The sequence below is a fragment of the Chrysemys picta genome, chromosome 1 (genome assembly GCF_011386835.1).
Source record: "Chrysemys picta bellii isolate R12L10 chromosome 1, ASM1138683v2, whole genome shotgun sequence".
Lineage (NCBI taxonomy): Eukaryota > Metazoa > Chordata > Testudines > Emydidae > Chrysemys > Chrysemys picta.
The window spans coordinates 317666673-317684388 of NC_088791.1; the positions used below are offsets into that span (position 1 = coordinate 317666673).

Consider the following 17716-nt stretch of genomic DNA (forward strand, 5'->3'; position numbering starts at 1 on the left):
CAGATTAAAGGGGGCCCATGCTGGCAGAACAAGTAGACTCAGTGGTATCTCAGCACATCAGGTGGCTTCATAAGGGGTCCAACCCATCACAATGTGGTCTAGATGAAATTACTATAACATGGGTGTGATCCTAAGAGCATCCCAGTGCCAGAGGGGAAGGGGCTCACTGGTATCAGGTGATGAGTTTCAGCTGACCTAACCAATTCAGCATACCCCAACTCCCTGTGGGTATAATCTGGATCTAAAAGATGTCATGTAGTATGTCATTGGAAAACTAATAACTCCTTGATCATTAATATTCTTGTGTGATGTATGTATGCATTGTGTATTAAGTTATGGATACATGCTGAAATTATGACTAAAATGTATTTAAACCAGGCATACCATGAGGAGAACAGGTCTGCCCTCGACAAAGGAATGTGTTTGTGTCTCTGCCCAGCCCGGTCGTCAGGCAGAGACAATGAAGATCATGTTAACAAGTGGGGGAGGAAACAGCTTTCAGCAGGGAAGAGAAACTTTATCTGGGATATAAAGACAGGGGGTCTGAACCTCACGTGATAAGCAACTGAATCTACTGACTGCATATAATCTTACTGTATTATAAAAGTTTATCAAGTGAGGTGTTTTATGAAAGCCTATGACACACTGATGATTAATATCATTGTAAAATGTATGTATTAAAACTATATAAGGAATTATGGATACTCATTGATATTAGGCTTTACAGTCTGTGACCATACAAAGGGAGAAACTGGTCTCTCCCAGACAGGAGAAAATATCGCAGCTAATTACTTGTCTCCCCTTTAAATTAAGCATGGTGGAATCAAAACAATGGAAGCCCCACTTACATACAGGGTAACAGGAAGTCCACAGGAAGAGAAAAACAGAGTGAGGTCACCCTGCCTCTTGAAATAAGGTCATTGAACTCTGGAAGATATAAGAAAGAAAGAAGCCATCTGTGACATCCATCACTAGACAGACACAAGGGAACAGAGCACTTGCAAGCTGAGAAAGATGGGTCTTTCAACCAAGGGAGAGCTGAAGTCTCTGGCAACTGGATGTAAGTAAGAAACCTGCTTAGGCAAATATATTTCATCTATGAAGACAAGAGAAACCAGTCATTTGTGCTTCTGTGGAAAGTCTTAACTGAAAGAAAGTCAGCCATGACTGGAAAGAAGAAAGATTGGTAAGAAATCTTGGTAGAACAAAGACCGTAGCTAGTTTAGACTTAGACACTAGAAAGTTCCTCATACTTGAATTCACTTAGTCCTATGTATATTTTGTTAATACATTTGTTTTATTTTCACTATAAACCAACTTAATGCTGTGTTTGAAGGGAAGAGTGGTTTTACACCAGTTAATAAGCTGTAATGTGCTTTTGTTTCTTTAAAGGAGCAACAAACCTTATTATTTCTCTGAGTGGTCCAGATGAGGGCTGGCATATGGTTCTGGGAAAATCCAGGAATGGGAGCATGTTGGGGTCACCTTGCTGGCTGTAACTAAGGCTGGTGGAAGCCAAAGTGGGAGTGTGGAGCTCTAGACAGGCTGCTGGGGTCAGAGCTGTCTAGCACACATACACTCAGGGTGCAGGGCTGGCCTTACCATGAGGTGAACTGAGGTGGCTGCCTCAGGTGCCAGACTGTGGGGGGGTGCCACTAGGACCCAGAGTGTAGAAAATGGTGTTTGATGCTGGTGCATATGTATTCTCTCTGCTCTAGATGCACAGAGATGGTGGAGTGCTGTGCTGGAGGAAGGCGGGCACAAGAGACATAACAGGCAGGCAGGAGAAAAGATGAGAGGGAATAACAGAAAGCAGCAGGAACTGCAGGGAGACAGAAGAGGAGGAGCCTCTTATGTACCTCTCTAGCACCCCCAGGAGCCTGGACTGATTAACACCAGCTTCTCAGGGAGCTTTCTGTTTCCTGCTGCTTCCCTGAACCCACTTGAGGAGAACAGGCAGTCAACTGAAGTAATAGGAGCCAGTTAGGCCCTTAAGACGCTGATATCTTCCCTCACTCAGGCCCTGCTACCAGACTGCTTATTTGACCCCCTTCAATTGAGTGTTGAGAGCCACTATAGCTGGCACAGAACAGCAGTCATGAGTGAAAGAAGAAAACGACCCTCTGGGGCAGCATTCAGAAAAAGAAAGAAAGCAAAGGAAGCTTTTCTATCTAAGCAGGAAGGAGCTCTCCTGAGATACACAGACACAAATGTTCACGGTGAGCCTTCCGGCCCCAGTGTGGATGTGAGTGGTGAGGAGATGCCTGATCTTCCAGTTAGTCAGAGTGCAGGTGACCTGGAACCTACTGCAGCATCTGTATCTCCATCTCAAATGGATATAACCGTGCACATTCCTGAAGAAAAATGTAGCTCAGAGAAGAGTGTGGTGGAGGCACAAGGAACAGCTGCTGCTGAGTTTAGTTCCTTAAGTCTAGATGATCCAGGACTGTGGACCCACTTGAGCAGTAGCCTGAGGGACTTCCTTGTAGTGCATGGGCCACAGCAAGTGAAAAACTTCATGTTCCCCAAAGACAATGAAAATAAAAGTTTCCATCCAACACATTACTGGCGTGAAATCCCCAATGGTGACAAAGTGGAGAGGCCATGGCTTATGTACTCAAAAACCCAGCATGCTGCATACTGTTTTTGTTGCAAACTCTTCCAGTCTAATGTTCCAGCCACATTGGGTTCTACAGGAACAAAGAACTGGAAAAATCAGGCTAGAAATCTGGCATGCCATGAGAAGGCAGCAAATCACCAGAGAGCATTCCATAGGTGGAAAGAGCTTGAGATGAGACTAAGGTTAAAGGCCACCATAGATGATCAGCATTAAGAGAAGATTGCATCAGAGTCTCTTTACTGGCAAAATGTTCTGAAAAGGCTCATTGTCATTGTGAGAATGATTGCTTCCCAAAACCTAGCACTGCATGGCACTTCAGATCAGCTGTGTGTGCCAAACAATGGAAACTTCCTTAAAATTGTGGAACTGATGGCTGAGTTGGATGCTGTACTCCAGGAGCATCTAAGAAGAGTCACCACCCAAGAAATGTACACACACCACTACCTTGGAAAAACAACTCAGAATGAGATCATACAGTTACTGGCAACAAAAGTCAAACAGAAGATTGTGGCAGATCTGAAGTCAGCAAGATATTACTGTGTTATTCTGGATTGCACACCTGACGTCAGCCATATGAAACAAATGACTTTAATAGTGCGTTTTGTAACAACAACAGAACCTAGTGAAAATATCCCTGCAATGGTGACTGTCGGAGAGCATATTCTAGAATTTATTGACATTGATGATACTACAGGAGCTGGTATGACAAATGTGCTTCTTAAAAAGCTGGAAGATACGGGAATTGCGATAGCTGACATGAGAGGTCAGGGCTACGATAATGGTGCCAACATGAGAGGAAAGAACAGAGGAGTGCAGACATGATCCGAGAGTTAAACCCTTGAGCTTTTTTTGTCCCATGTAGTTCTCATTCATTCAGCTTGGTGGACAGTAATGCAGCATCAGCTTCTAGTGAGGCTGCTGAATTTTTTAATGTAATTCAAAGCATCTCTGTATTTTTCTCTGCATCAACTCAGCGATGGCAAATTTTGAAGCAACATCTGGGAACATCCTCTCTGACACTGAAACCACTGAGTGCCACATGATGGGAAAGTCGAGTGGAGGCAATAAAGCCTATCAAACACCAAATTGGGAAGACAGATGATGCATAGTTGCCATTATGGAGGATAATGCTATGACAGGAACTGTTCCTGGGAGAACAGTGGCAGAGGGAAATGGAATCACCAGAAACATACATAACTTCAAATTTCTGTGTGGCTTAGTGTTGTGGCATGACATACTGTTTGAAATAAATGTTGTAAGCAAGAGACTCCAAGGTGTTGACCTTGATATGTCTGGAGCAATGGAACAACTGGACAAAGCAACGTCATACCTACAGTCTTACCGGTCAGATGAGGGATTTCAAAATGTTCTGAAGACTGCACAGAAGTTGGCAGAGGAAATTCACACTGAAATTATTTTCCCACCCATTCAAGAATACATGAGTCACCAAAGAAGAAGACATTTTGATTACGAAACATGGGATAATCCCATAAGAGACCCCAAACAACAATTCAAAGTTGAATTCTTTAACCAGGTGCTAGATTGTGCAATACAGTCAGTTGAAGAATGTTTCATGCAGCCTAAGGAACACAGCAGTATATTTGGGATGTTGTATGATATTCCAAAACTCCTCACTTTACCTGAAGAAGACCTACACCAGCAATTCAGGGCACTAGAGACAGTGTTGACACATGATGACATGCGTGATATTGATACGAGTGATTTAGGTGATGAACTGAAAGCCCTTTCAAGATAAATTTCAGCAGGATCAACTCCAAAGGCTGTTCTGGAATATATGTGCACAAATAAGATGACCACTCTCTTTCCAAATGCTTTTGTTGCTCTGCGCATAACTCTAACGCTTCCTGTAATAGTTGCCAGTGGAGAACGCAGCTTCTACAAGCTGAAGTTAATAAAAACACATCTATGCTCCACAATGACAAAGGAGAGGCTGGTCGGCCTTGTAACCATCTCAATAGAGCATGAGCTGGCCCAGACTGTGGACCTTCAGGAAGCAGTTCAAATCTTTGCAACCAAGATGGCACGGAAAGCACCACTTTGAATAATCAAACAGATAAAAATGCCAATGTTTACTATGCAGACAAGAAAAGTTACATTTGCTGTTCAGGCGTTCGAAAGTTAAGTGTTACTTAAAATTTTTGAACACAGCATTTTAAGTTGTTAGTTCTTCTTTATTGGGGTAGGTAGCAAAGCAGTACCATGAGAGGACTAGAATAGGAAGAAGGCAGAATTGAGACCTTTCAAAGTTTCGGCCCAAGCGAGGGGGCATTTGAGCTCCCCGCCTCAGGTGCCAAAATGTTGTGGGCCGGCAATGTCAGGGTGTGACCTGCACAGTTGTAGGCTGACTATGAATGTCCCATGCGGTGACCTAAAGCAGCAAAGCATTGTAAGGAACCCAGGGTTGCAGGTCCAGTGGTGATTACTTCTCTGGATTGCACCCCAAAGTATGACAGTGAATGCACAACTGGTTGAAAAACTGTACTCAGAGTAGTTATTAATAGGGCTCCGTGTCTGTCACGGAGGTCATGAAAGTTACAGATTCTGTGACTTTCTGTGACCTCCATGATTTCTGCAGTGGCCCATGTGGCTGGCCCCAGGGCCACCCAAGCAGCTGGCCTCAAGGACAGCTGCTCAGGCAGCCCCAGCGACAGCCACACCGGCCACTGCTGGAGCTGCTCTGCAGCCAGCTGCTTGGGCGGCCCCACAGCCAGTCGTATCGGCTGCTGCTGGAACTGCCCTAGGGCCAGCCATATTGGCTACTGGTGGGGCGGCCGGACAGTTGGCCCTGGGGACCACCCCAGCAGCCGCCAGTGCAGCTGGCCCCGGAGACCACCTGAGCAGTGGTCCCAGGGGTGGCGAGAGCAGCCGCAGCTCTGTGGCCCCTAGCAGTGGTCCCAGGAAAGGCCGGAGCAGCAGGGAGAGGGGGGACAGCCCTGGGGGATGGCCGGAGTAGCTGATGCTTGGTGCCCCCCGGCAACTAGTGCCGCTGGCCCTGGTGTACCCCCCAGAGCAGCAGCCCCTCGGGGGCACCCCATAGAACAGCAGTCTCCCGGCCCTCCCCAGCAGCGCCCCCCCAGCAGTCTTCCGACCCTCCCCAGCAGCGCCCCCCCATCAGTGGCCCCCTGGGGTGCCCCAGAGCAGCAGCTCCCCTGGGATCCCCCAGAGCAGCAGAGCCCCCCAGCTAAGATTTAGTCAGGGGTATTTATAGTAAGTCATGGACAGGTCAAGGGTCGTGAATTTTTGTTTATTGCCTGTGACCCGTCCATGACTTTTATTAAAAATACCCATTACTAAATCATAGTCTTAGTTATTAATGGTTAATTATCAAACTTGGAGGACATTATTTAGTGGTGTTTTGCACTAGTAAATATTTTCATTAATGATTGGAATAAGGGGGCGGAGAGTATGCTTATAAAATTTATGGATGACACCCAGCTGGAAGGGGTTGCAAGCACTTTGGAGGACAGCATTAGAATTCAAAAGGACATTGATAAATTGGAGAACTGGAAATCAACAAGATGAAATTTAATAAAGACAAGTGCAAAGGACTACACTTCGGAAGGAAAAAAATCAAATGCACAAATACAAAATTGGAAATAACTGGCTAGGCAGTAATACTGCAGAAAAAGATCTGGGGTTGTAATGGATCAAAACTTAATATGAACCAAAAATGTGATGCAGTTGCAAAAATGGCAAATATTGTTCTGGGGTGCATGAACAGGAGTGTTGTATGTAAGTCATGGGAGGAAATTTTTCTGCTCTACTTGGAATTGGTGAGGCCTCGGCTGGAGAACTGTCCAATTTTGGGTGACACACTTTAGGAAAGATGTGGACAAATTGGAGTGAGTCCGAGGAGAGCAACAAAAATGACGTAGAAAATACGATCTCTGAGGAAAGGTTAAAGAACAGGGCATGTTTAGCCTTGAGAAAAGAAGACTGAGGGAGGGACATAAGTCTTTGAATAGGTTATGGGCTGTTACAAAGATGGTGCTGATCAGTTGTTCTTTATGTCCACTGAAGGTAGAACAAGAAGTACTGTAATGGGCTTAATCTGCAGCAAGGGAGATTTATCTTAGATATTAAGAAAAACTTAAGGATAATTAAATACTGGAATAGATTAACAAAGTGATCTTGTAGAATCCCTATTGTTGGATGTTTCTAAGAAGAGGCCGTCAGGGCTGGTCCTTCTAGGTATATATGTCCTGCTTCGGCATGGGAAGATGGATTAAATGACCACGAGGTCGAGCTCTCTTTCAGTCCTAGAGTTTATAAATTGCAACTACTTATCTAGGTGCCTGTAAAGCCCCCATTAACATGGTATTTGAGTATCTCTTAATCTTTTAATGTATTTATACTCACAACACCCCTAGAAAGTTCTATTGACTCACTTTTTACAAAGAACTGAGGATCAGGAAGACAACTTACCCAAGGTTACAAAGGATATCTGTGGCAGAGCAGGGAAATAAATCTTGGTCTCCAAAGTCCTTTGTGTCCCATTTACTGGTCTACCTTTCCTCTCCTATATGCACAAAATATATATTAGTCATCTTTGTATTCCAGGTGAATTCTCTTTGGTGTTCAGGACTGCTCTTCAAGAAGGAGCACTAATACAAGCTAAGAAATGTCTTCTCTGCCAGTGGCACCATTATATTCAAGATATAGCCTGTATCTGCCCTGTCACTCCCCCATCCCCGTTCCCTTCCTACAGTATTTTCAGTCTGGGGTAAACAGTACAATCTGTGGTCCAATCCTGACAGGTGAGGATGCCCAATGAGCTGAGGCCAACTAGCTCCTTACAGAAGGGGGCCCTCATTTGGGAAGGGCACGAGTGAGGTGAGCCCTCCTTTGGGGCTGGTGAACCACTTCCCTCTGACAGAAAATGGGGGCAGTTCTGCTCCTGCCTTGACCTGGAACAGCAGCCCCAATCCAGGAAAGACCTCATCTTCCTCAGTTCACCATAGCCCTTGGCTCCCATTCTGCACCCCAGCCAGAAGGAAACTTCTGGACCCCCCTGGACCTCCCCCTCCTCAGTCCCCAGCTGAATACACCTCCCTCAGACACACACACACCCTCAGACCCCAGCTAGGAGACGCCTCCCCCGTACCCCCTTCCACAGCCCCCAGCTGGGAGACACCTCTCCCGGACCCCTCTCCTCAGCCCCCGAGCCGGGAGACACCTCCCCCCCCCCCCCCCAGCCCCAGCCGAGAGACACCTCCCCCCCCCCCCCCCAGCCCCCGAGCCGGGAGACACCTCCCCCCCTCAGCCCCCGAGCCGGGAGACACCTCCCCATCTCTGCATCTTCCTCCCCTCCCTCCTCTCACCTATAAGCCCCGCCCCCTCAGTCACCTCCCCCAGCCTGCGGGTTACTATAGCAACGGGACGCTCAGCCGCTGCCAGCCGAACCGACGTCGCGCTGCAGTGGCCGGTACCCGGTACGGTGGGGGGAAGGGTGGGCGCGCAGGGCTCCCCTCCCCGCCCCCCCGCCTGTCGCGAGCAGCTCACCCAGGAGGGGAGGGGGGAAAATCACCTCCTGGCCCCGACCCCACCCGCTCCGGGGCCCCTCCCCCAATTCCTGGTCCCAGGGTTTCCCTGTTTCCTCCCAGCGCTGGTAGCTATTCGCCTCGTGGAGGTGGGGTTTTTTATAGAGCTGGGAGAGCTCTCCCACCACTGGTGCCGTGACTACACAGCCACGTTGCTAGTGAAGACATGCTCTAAGTTCTCCAAAGTACTACCCTAGGTAGTAGACAATGGAAGATGAAGTAGATATTATTCATTAAGATTTCCAATACATTTCAAACATATGGATATAGGCTAATAAAATAAAAACCCATTTCTACCCTACAGGTAATTATGGGATAGAATGAGGGATGGGAGTGGGCGTGGAAATCGAAAACAATCAGTGTGTTGACCCCATCCTCTAAGACTTTCTGCAGTGGTTTTTTAAATCTTATTTTATTTTGTTTTATAGACATTAATTAAGATTTTCTCCGCTTCTGGATTTCCTAGCGAAACCTGTCTTTTTTAGAATATAAACTGTTTGCTGGAAGAACTCTCTTTATTTTTGTGTACTGCACAGCACCAAGCACATTTTGGCACTAAAGAAATAATAATGAATCATAGTATAGGGGTAAAATAAGTTTGTTAGAGAATATGTGAAAAGCAGGAAACACTGACTGGTGGGTAAATGGTAACTTCTTTAGCCAGGAGAGCTTATTCATAGTTAGAGACTGGAATGACCTGTTAGGTCATGTGGACCATCTCCCTACATTTCAGAATCATTCTCTACTTTTCATTGTCTAGTGCTTTGTTATGGGGATGTTCACCTATAGGGTAGGAACTTTTATCTTTCCCTTTCATTTTATTTAATGAGGTTTATATAAGTATCATCACTTAGGAGTCTATTCTCTATTCATTGTATGTGTGCAAATCTCATTAACGTTAATGGAAGTTGTCCACATACATCAAGAAGAGAAAAGAACCATTAGTAATTTAATTGCTATTTGTGATTGATCGTGTTAAAGCAGAAAACCTGTTTTGGTGTGTGTGTGTGTGTGTGTGGGGGGGGGGGGGTTAAACAAGAGGGTATATCTAAATTTGTTCCAGAGATAATAGAAAATATGTGCTATTTTATATCAGGCAATTACAGTTATCCAGATTCAGTGATAATTTTAGAATCACAGTAATTAGAAATGAAAAAGACCCTTTAGCGCATTCAATTCATGGCCTCACAATGCAGAATTGTTCATTGAGTGCTGTGCCCAATCTAGTTTTTAATAGACTTTTAGGCAATGGTTCCTGATATTAGGCATAAATGTTTTCTTTGCTCAATTTCCTACCATTACTTCTAGTTTTGAATATACTTCTTGTAATAGCCTCATCAATTCGTCTCCTTCAAATACTAGTAAATATCTATCCCATATATCTATATTATATTTATATATAATTCTTGTAATCATTCCTCTGAAAATAAGCTTCCAACCCTTCACATTTTTGTTGCACTTCTGAAAAGTGCCTCCATTTTTATATTTGTTGTACTTGTGCTCAGATATGTACATTCTATTCTATGTACCCTGTAATCATGCTGTATAGAGAGGGACTATTGCCTCCCTAAATTTAGCTATGATGTTTTTGCATGCACAGCCATAACTATTATTAATAAAATTGTTAAACCAAGTAAAAATGAATAAGAAGCCAGTGGGTCTCTTGGACAGCTAGTATAGCTGGTTGTCCAACTATCAGGGGGTAGCTGTGTTAGTCTGTATCTACAAAAACAACAAGGAGTCTGGTGGCACCTTAAAGACTAACAGATTTATTTGGGCATAAGCTTTCGTGGGTAAAAACCTCACTCCTTGAAGAAGTGAGGTTTTTACCCACGAAAGCTTATGCCCAAATAAATCTGTTAGTCTTTAAGGTGCCACCAGACTCCTTGTTGGTTGTCCAACTAACAGTCAGGCTAGAGTATTCCCAGACTGAGCGTATAGCAATAATCCAATCTAGAAGTCACAACAACAAGGATAGGTCTGGCAAACTCTGGAATCAAAAAAGACAAATACTCCATCAGGCACAGATTAAAACACACACACACACACACACACACACACACACACACACTTTATCTCTCTAGTCCAGATCCACAAAAGGATTTAGGCACTTAACTCCTGCCTAACTCAAAAATATAGGCACCACTGAGATCCTCAAAGCACCTGCTCAGCTGCTGCCTAACTCTGGAGGCTCCTAAAATTTGGTGCCTAAATTTTCCCCCATAAATGTCCTCTAGGTGCCTAAGGGATCGTATTCACAGCAAAAAAAAAAAACCCACCACCACAAAACTAAGACCGTGAGTCTCATAGCTTGGGTCAACTGACTTGGGCTCACCAGGGCTTGCATTATGGGGCTAAAAATACCAGTGTAGAGCTTTCCGCTCAGACTGAAGCTGAAACGCTGAGACTCACTTCTGCAGGGGTTTTTTCACGGAGTAGATTCTAAGTCACTGCTGGTGGGCATGCACACAATGCCTCAGTGTAGGGGCCCAGGCCCCGTCTCATGCCTAAACTCTACTACAATTCCCTCAGGTATCTCAGTTGCAGGGCCCAATTTGTCAAGCAGTCACAGAGCATGCCTAATCCCACATAAAATGGGGGTGGGGGAAGGGGAAGGCCTATCCTCCCCTACAACCTTTAGTCTAGTGGATAGGGTACTTACACAGGATGTGGGAAATTGTGGTTCAGTTTCCCCCTCTGACTGATAAGAAGAAATTTGAATATAGGTTTCCCACCTCACAGATGAGTGCCTCAACCACTGGACTATAGTCATTTTCACTCTCTTTCTGGCCTAGTGCATATTTAATTATTTATATCCAGTGGAAAACCTTACGGAGAAACCCACTTCAGAATATCCCAGAGCCCAGTGGTTAGGGTACTCACCTGAGAGGTGAGATAAACGATCTTCACATCCCTTCTCTGCAGGCAGGGGAGGGAGTTGGAACCAGGGTCTCCCACATCCTAGGTGAATTCCCTAACCACTGAATTAAAATTTATAAGGGAGTCTTTCTCCTTCACTCACCACCAGGTGGCTATTTTGCATGGAGTTAGGCATGTGTTGTGCCACTGCTGTTCTGGGAAGAGATGGCTTTGGTGCCTGACGCAGGTGAAGGTTCGTGGCTGTGGATCCCAAATGGGATCCAGCCTGGACTGTTTGGCACCTAACTCCATGAGAAAGACGGGGCTTAGGACACACACCTCTCCTCAGAGTCTGCTATTCATTAGCTTAGGCAGCTCTTTTTCTAGTGTGCTGGCTCTGTGAATCCCATTGTTAGGTACTTATCTCTGCTCATGCATCTTATAAGGCGCCTAGGCACTTAGCTCAGTCTCTGGCATGCACAGGATGGCTAGGTGCTTAAAAGTTAGATCAGGGATCGGCAACCTTTGGCACGCGGCTCGCCAGGGTAAGCACCCTGGCAGGCCGGGCCAGTTTGTTTACCTGCCACGCCCGCAGGTTCGGCCGATCGAGGCTCCCACTTGCCGCGGTTTGCCGTCCCAGGCCAATGGGGGGGGTGGGAAGCGGTGGCCGGCACATCCCTCGGCCCACACCACTTCCCGCAGCCCCCATTGGCCTGAAGCGGCGAACCGTGGCCAGTGGGAGCCGAGATCGGCCAAACCTGCGGATGCGGCAGGTAAACAAACCGGCCTGGCCGGCCACGTCACATGCCAAAGGTTGCCGATCCCTGAGTTAGATGTTGCAGTGCCGAAGTCCCTTTGTGGATTTTGGCCTTGGCCCCTAATAGCACCTAGAATCCAAGAGCAGATGAGGTCCTAAAATCAGTCCTAAATTGTGAGCTTCTAGGACACAGGATGAGACACGTCCTTGATCATGAGGGCAAGAATCACTTGACCATCACTTCAAGCTTCTTCCTCAATCTATTACCATCACCTCTATTTTATTCAGATTGACTTTCAGTTAAATTACTACCATCCAAGTCCCAGCTGGGATCAGGCACTGACAAAGCACCCATATTGCATCACCTGGGTTAGTTGAAATCAGGGGTGAAAGTAACTTAAAGGACTTACTGGTATGCAGGAGTCCTGAGCGGGGGCATGGCCTCAACTGGAAGAGGCATGGCCTCTCTCCTCTTTTTGGAGATATCCTATCTTCTAGAACTGAAAGGGACCTTGAAAGCTCATTGAGTCCAGCCCCCTGGCTTCACTAGCAGGACCAAGTACTAATTTTGCCCCAGATCCCTAAGTGGCCCCCTCAAGGATTGAACTCACAACCCTAGGTTTAGCAGGCCAATGCTCAAACCACTGAGCTATCCCTCCCCGCAAACTAGGGGGGCCTTTCAATATTTAAGTGGCAACTGGGAGCCCCGGGGCTCAGGGGCGAATTAGAAGGCCTGGGCCTCCGGCCGCCATGGAGCTCCAGGCCCTTTAAATCAATGCAGGAGCCCTGCCGCTGCCACCCCGGGGTGGCTGTCGAGGGGAGCCCCGGGCCCTTTAAAGTGCTGCCGGAGCCCTGCTGTCGCTGGGGCTCCGGCAGCTGGTCTCGGTCGGTGATTTAAAGGGCCCGGTGCTCCTGCCACTGCATCCTAGGTAAAACCAGTTTTCTCTCTCCAACTTCTCTGCAGAGGGCTAGGGTTTAAAGAAATATAATTTCCCCATGAGAAGGAACAAAGAGATGAAACATTGGTACAGCACTTTAAAAACACAGAGACGGGGTGTGTCAGACAGACAAAGAAAACGTAGAGCAGGAAGAAGAACACAGGGGCAGGCTTTTGGAAAGAGAAGAGACTTTTTGACTGCAGGACCAGTCAAAGCTGAGAAACTGGCTGCAGGGGAGAGAAACTCTAGGCCAGGAGCAGATTTAGTAGGAAACAAACAGTGCGGTGGCACGGGGCCCCCAATGAAGGAGGGGGGCAAAATGCAGGACAAATCTCATCTGACAACCTGCCCCTGAGTCCCTGGCCAGCGGTGCAGCAGGGTTCAGGCAGGCAGGCTGCCTTCATGCCGTGGCCAGTGGCCCCACACTGCTCCTGGAGCGGTCGGCTGCTGGCACATCTCTGCGCGCCCAACGTGGGGGAGGAGGCTCCATGCGCTGCCCCCGCCCTGGGCAGTGCACGGAGACCTGCTGCCTCCTTGCCCCCAAGAGACACGCAGAGACGTACCAGCAGGGCTAAGGCAGCGCTCTGCCCACTCTGCCTCCCTCCCTCTGCGCTGCGCCGCTCCCGGAAGTGGCCAGCATGTCCCTGCGGCCCTTGGGGGGTGGGAGTGTCTCCGTGCGCTGCCTCCGCACCAAGCACCAACTTCGCAGCTCCCATTGGCCAGGATCTGCGGCCAATGGGAGCTGTGCGGGTGGCGCCTGTCGGCAGCAGTGCACGGAGACCCCTTACCCCCCAAACCCACCTAGTAGACGCTGCTGGAGGGGTGTGTGTGCCGGTCGCTTTGGGAGCCGCTCAGGTGGCAGCTGGGGTGGCTCTGGGGGCCAGCCACTCAGGAGGCTGCTGGGGCGGCCCCTAAGGCCAGCTGCACTGGCCATTGCTGGGGCAGCCCCAGGGCCAGCCACACTGGGCCTCAGAGGGTAGTCAGCCCCTGCCGCCAGAACAGGGGCCAGCCGTCGGTCCCTGGGCCTCCCCAGAGCAGCGGTGTCCCAGGGTCCCCCAGAGCAGTGACGCTCCAGGCTCCAGGAGCTGCTAAGTTTTAGTCAGGGGTATTTATTGTAAAAGTCATGGACAGGCCACGGGCCATGAATTTTTGTTTATTGCCGGTGATCTGTCCATGACTTTTACTAAAAATATCTGTGACTAAATCTTAGTCTGACATATGAGAGAATGAGATCTACTAGTTCTAAAATCTTAAAGGTGATAAGAAACAATCAGTTCAATTCACTATCTACAGTTAATGATTCCATTATTTAATAAATCAGATAGCTTTAAATGCAAAACATATTTTGATAAATGTAGCACATTTAAGATAGTTTTATTTCATAACAAATTGAAATGTTGTGCTTTTGCATTTTTAATATAATTTGAATTTCCATCCAAATAGAGCTTGCCACAAATCACAAGTTAAAAAAAATCATCTAGTGAATAAGAAATGTATCATTCACCATTTTCTACATAATAAAAAATGTAAAAATTAAGACTCTATATTAATATATGTTAAGCTCTATAATTGCTTAAATTAATGTAAATAAATATAGCGTATTGTCCTGGTGAGCAAAAAGAAGCACCAAATTTAGTGTAAAGGCCATATTTAGTTGCAAATCCAACCAATGGGAATCAACCTTTCTTCAGAAAAAGAACTAAAGTACAAATGCAAATCACAATTAAAATTGATTATTTAAATCGAGGTTTCCTGCTTGCTGATTTAAAGCATGATTAAAATCAGTTATTTAAATCACTTTGATTTCAAACAGTACATCCATGCTGAATGCAACTGTGCATGACCATCTTTGAAAAGCAGGTATTGTTTTTTGTCTGTATCTGTATTTCACAATTACTTATCCAAATTCTATGAATTATTTTATTTTGTAATTTCTACCTAAGATTACTGGTCTAGAGGGGATATCACTTAGTTGGAGAAACTAGCTATTTATGAGTAACCTATTTTTTCTCCATCCTAATTCAAGTCTTAAAAGCTAATGTGGGTGAGGTAACACAGCTATAACACTCTTAAAAGACAGACATTTTTTAAAAAGTGTTTTTTACCAGTTACTTACTTTAAACTGGTTATAAAAGAAAAAGGCTGTGCAAATAGCAACTGAGGCAATATTGAATAGTTGTGAACAATAGCCTTATTGTTTTAGGCATTTGTAAATGCCAATGGAAGAAGACAAACAGAACCAGGCTGCAAGAGTCATTCAGAGATGCTGGAAAAGATGTATTGTGAGTGTGAAGCACTATTTTATGTTTAATCATTTATTTTAATCATTAAACACTTAAGTAACAATTTTGATATTTTTCTCCTCTATAAACCAAAGTGGTGATGGAAAGTCTGCCAGGAGCAGGAACTCCTGTGGTGTGAATCCCACTTCCAGTACAGTTGTCCCCATACATAGGGCTGATGCTGGCCATAAAACTTAATAGAGAGTTAACTATCCACAGAAGCCTGCAGATACAGTATATTACAAATGATATGTAATTTTATATTTGTGACGGGTTGGATCACAGAAACCTCCCTGGGAACTGCCACCTGATGTGCCAGGACTACTTCTATTCCTGTTTTCCCTGCCAGCTCAGGACTCCAGCACCCTGTCTTGCTGAGCCAGACACTTCTGTCTGCTCCAACACAGACCCAGGGTCTGAATTACTTGCCCCAAAGCTGCAGGTTTACCTGAAAACAGCTCACAGAAATGTGCTTGTCTTTAGCACTCAGATGCCCAACTCCCAATGGGGTATAAACCCAAATAAATCCGTTTTACCCTGTATAAAGCTTATGCAGGGTAAACTCAAATTGTTCGCCCTCTATAACACTGATAGAGAGATATGCACAGTTGTTTGCTCCCCCAGGTATTAATACATACTCTGAGTTAATTAACAGGTAAAAAGTAATTTTATTAAATACAGAAAGTAGGATTTAAGTGGTTCCAAGCAGTAACAGACAATACAAAGTAAGTCACCAAGCAAAATAAAATAAAATGCGCAAATCTATGTCTAATCAAACTAAATACAGATAAGATCCTCACCAGTTCCAGAATGCTCCCTTTTACAGGCTAATCTCCTTTTAGCCTGGATCCAGCAATCACTCACACCCCCTGTAGTTACTGTCCTTTGTTCTAGTTTCCTTCAAGTATCCTGGGGGGGTGGAGAGGCTCCTTCTTTAGCCAGCTGAAGACAATGGTCCTGGTTAATGGGAGTCATCAAGATTCCAAACCACCATTAATGGCCCACACTTTGCATAATTACAATAGGCCCTCAGAGTTATATTTTATATTTCTAGTTTTAGATACAAGAGTGGTACATTTATACAAATAGGATGATCACACTCAGTATATTATAAGCTTTGTAATGATACCTTACAAGAGACCTTTTGCATAAAGCATATTCCAGTTACATTATATTCACTTAGTATCATGTTTTTATAAAACTATTCCAGTTACATTATATTCACTTATTATCATGTTTTTATAAAACCATATAGACTGCACAACATCACAATATTGTCAAAAGCAGGTAGAATTCCATAGCTGCCACAGGAAAAAAAATCACATCACATTACCAAAGGGGGATGGTGTATTAATTTAGGGGGAATGTGTGGGCTTCCTTCAGCAGTGTTTTGGTCTTTTTATACTGTGTTCTGCACAGTCTACAGTAGCGCATAGCATGCAGTGAGGCACTGATTACAATAGCTTTAGGAACAGAGAGACAGCCCTCATCAGGAGGGTGGGTGACTACTGTATTACTGGGGAATGTTGCCATTTAAAGAGTTATAAGTTGTTAATGATGGAATGATGGTAAAGAGAAACAAAGGAGGAAGTTGGACAGAAATGGGAAGTGTAAAAGGCACTTAGGTCCATGGTGATAACCTAGTTCACAGAGAAAGAAATGGACAGACTTTTAAAAAGTTATTGTAAAGGTAATCTCCTAAATCCACAGCTGAGGAAGAAAAGGTGGTCTCGTGGGGAATCTTACCAAAGAGATCTTCTCAAAGATAACTGTGGTAAATTAGGAGATTTAGATGCTCTACTTTAAAATTCCCCCTAGTATATAGCAGCAATTCCATGCTTTTAATTTGTATCCATATGCATTTCTTTCTCTGAAAGCCCTCTCACTTTTAACTCACTTTGACTTAATACCAAAATAAACAATATAAACTTAAGTATCAGAGGGGTAGCCGTGTTAGTCTGGATCTGTAAAAAGCAAGAAAGAGTCCCGTGGCACCTTATAGACTAAAAGACGTATTGGAGCATAAGCTTTCGTTACCACCACGAAAGCTTATACTCCAATACGTCTGTTAGTTTATAAGGTGCCACAGGACTCTTTCTCGCAATATAAACTTTTTCAAATATGCACTAGACTCAGTTTTTGTTACACATATTTGACTGAATTCAGCAGTGCTGTAACGCTATTAATTTTACTCTTCAGGACTGGGATGAGTACACCAGGCACAAGTTTAACTCTGTGAGACCATTTGATGAATTGTGCCCCACACTGTCCTAAATTCTGTGTGGTTTGACATGGGAAAACCCTGAATAGTGTCATGACTATGTTCAAAATCTGGAAAAAATCCAGGGACAATAGTTTTTCTTGGTATATTTATACCTCTCTACAGAATGTCCGTGTCTTTCGATACTACAAAGAACTAATAGGCTTTAGAGGAGTTGGGGACCCTCATCTTCTGATGAAATGCATTGACCCTAGAGAGGTAAGGGCTGTATTTACTGATGTATTTTACATGTTACACACGTACTGTACAATATAGTTCAAGATGTTAGTGTTTTAATTTTAATTTCATAGAATCATAGAATATCAGGGTTGGAAGGGACCTTAGGAGGTCATCTAGTCCAACCCCCTGCTCAAAGCAGGACCAATCCCCAACTAAATCATCCCAGCCAGGGCTTTGTCAAGCCTGACCTTAAAAACCT

General features: G+C 45.2%; 1 protein-coding gene across 4 annotated transcripts in view; it reads left to right on the forward strand.

Moving 5' to 3' along the window:
- The first annotated feature begins 7978 nt into the window (after positions 1-7978).
- Positions 7979-17716, forward strand: part of C1H11orf65 (chromosome 1 C11orf65 homolog) — a 36273-nt gene continuing 26535 nt past the window's right edge. Inside the window, exons 1-3 of one of the 4 annotated variants that reach the window (XM_005308977.4) lie at positions 7979-8073; positions 14939-15017; positions 17404-17496. In XM_005308977.4, coding sequence (XP_005309034.2) covers positions 14949-15017; positions 17404-17496 — 162 coding nt within the window. In that variant the 5' untranslated portion in view covers positions 7979-8073; positions 14939-14948. Of the gene's footprint in view, positions 8074-14938; positions 15018-17259; positions 17497-17716 lie in introns of those variants that run through there. The other 3 variants (XM_065581476.1, XM_042855056.2, XM_065581475.1) reach the window with 3 other exon arrangements.